The sequence below is a fragment of the Octopus bimaculoides genome, chromosome 25, assembly GCF_001194135.2.
Source record: "Octopus bimaculoides isolate UCB-OBI-ISO-001 chromosome 25, ASM119413v2, whole genome shotgun sequence".
In the NCBI taxonomy this organism is placed as follows: Eukaryota; Metazoa; Mollusca; class Cephalopoda; order Octopoda; family Octopodidae; genus Octopus; species Octopus bimaculoides.
Window position 1 is genome coordinate 20,003,753 of NC_069005.1, and position 839 is coordinate 20,004,591.

Here is an 839-nt window from a genome sequence, read left to right on the forward strand (position 1 = left end):
ATATATATATATATATATATTATTATTATTATTATTATTATTATTATTATTATTATTATTATTATTATATCATTATATATATTATTAACAGTTAGGAAGGGCATCCAACTGTAGAAACTCTGCCAAATCAGATTGGAGCCTGGTGTAGCCATCTGGTTCACCAGTCCTCTGTCAAATCGTCCAACCCATGCTAGCATGGAAAGCGGACGTTAAACGATGATGATGATGATGATATATACACAGTAATACCTCATTTTACGATGTATATATATATATATATACACTCATTTACACGCGGATGCGGTCCGTTAAATTGCATACTTTTAATTAAAAGAGGAGTAATTAATTATGGTCACTTAACCTAGAAGGTAATCTGTCTTTTGGGGGTCGACATCCTTAAATTCATTCATATTCCAAACATATTTTGCGTTTTTCGGATGATCCTTCTTCCATTGCTGAATAGTAAAAGAAGAAAAAAAAGCGTATATAAGGCATATATATATATATATGTAGATTTTTATATATGACGTTGACCACTAACGTGGACATTCAATGTGCTAGAAATAGATCACATCTTGTGTCTAATAAGACCTAAATTGTCCTCAACATGAAATATAGCGTGATACCAAAACGTAAGCGGGCAAGACATTTAAAAAAACCGAAAAGGAACATTATTAAACAGGGACCGGTTTCGAATTTTAACAATCTTACCGACTGTCTATTTCTCTTCAGCCTGATTTGTAATGGAACCATAATCATCAGAACCCCATACAAAGTTGCCTACCGCCATAGGTGCGCGTGTATATGGTTCTGCTAATTACAGCTTAATGGTAAAATTC

General features: G+C 32.9%; 1 protein-coding gene across 1 annotated transcript in view; it reads right to left on the minus strand.

Moving 5' to 3' along the window:
- LOC106875430 (alkaline phosphatase, germ cell type) overlaps positions 1–839 on the minus strand; it is a 184,135-nt gene that overhangs the window by 36,988 nt on the left and 146,308 nt on the right. The window contains exon 7 of the mRNA XM_052976834.1: positions 362–455. Coding sequence (XP_052832794.1) covers positions 362–455 — 94 coding nt within the window. The remainder of the gene's footprint in view (positions 1–361; positions 456–839) is intronic.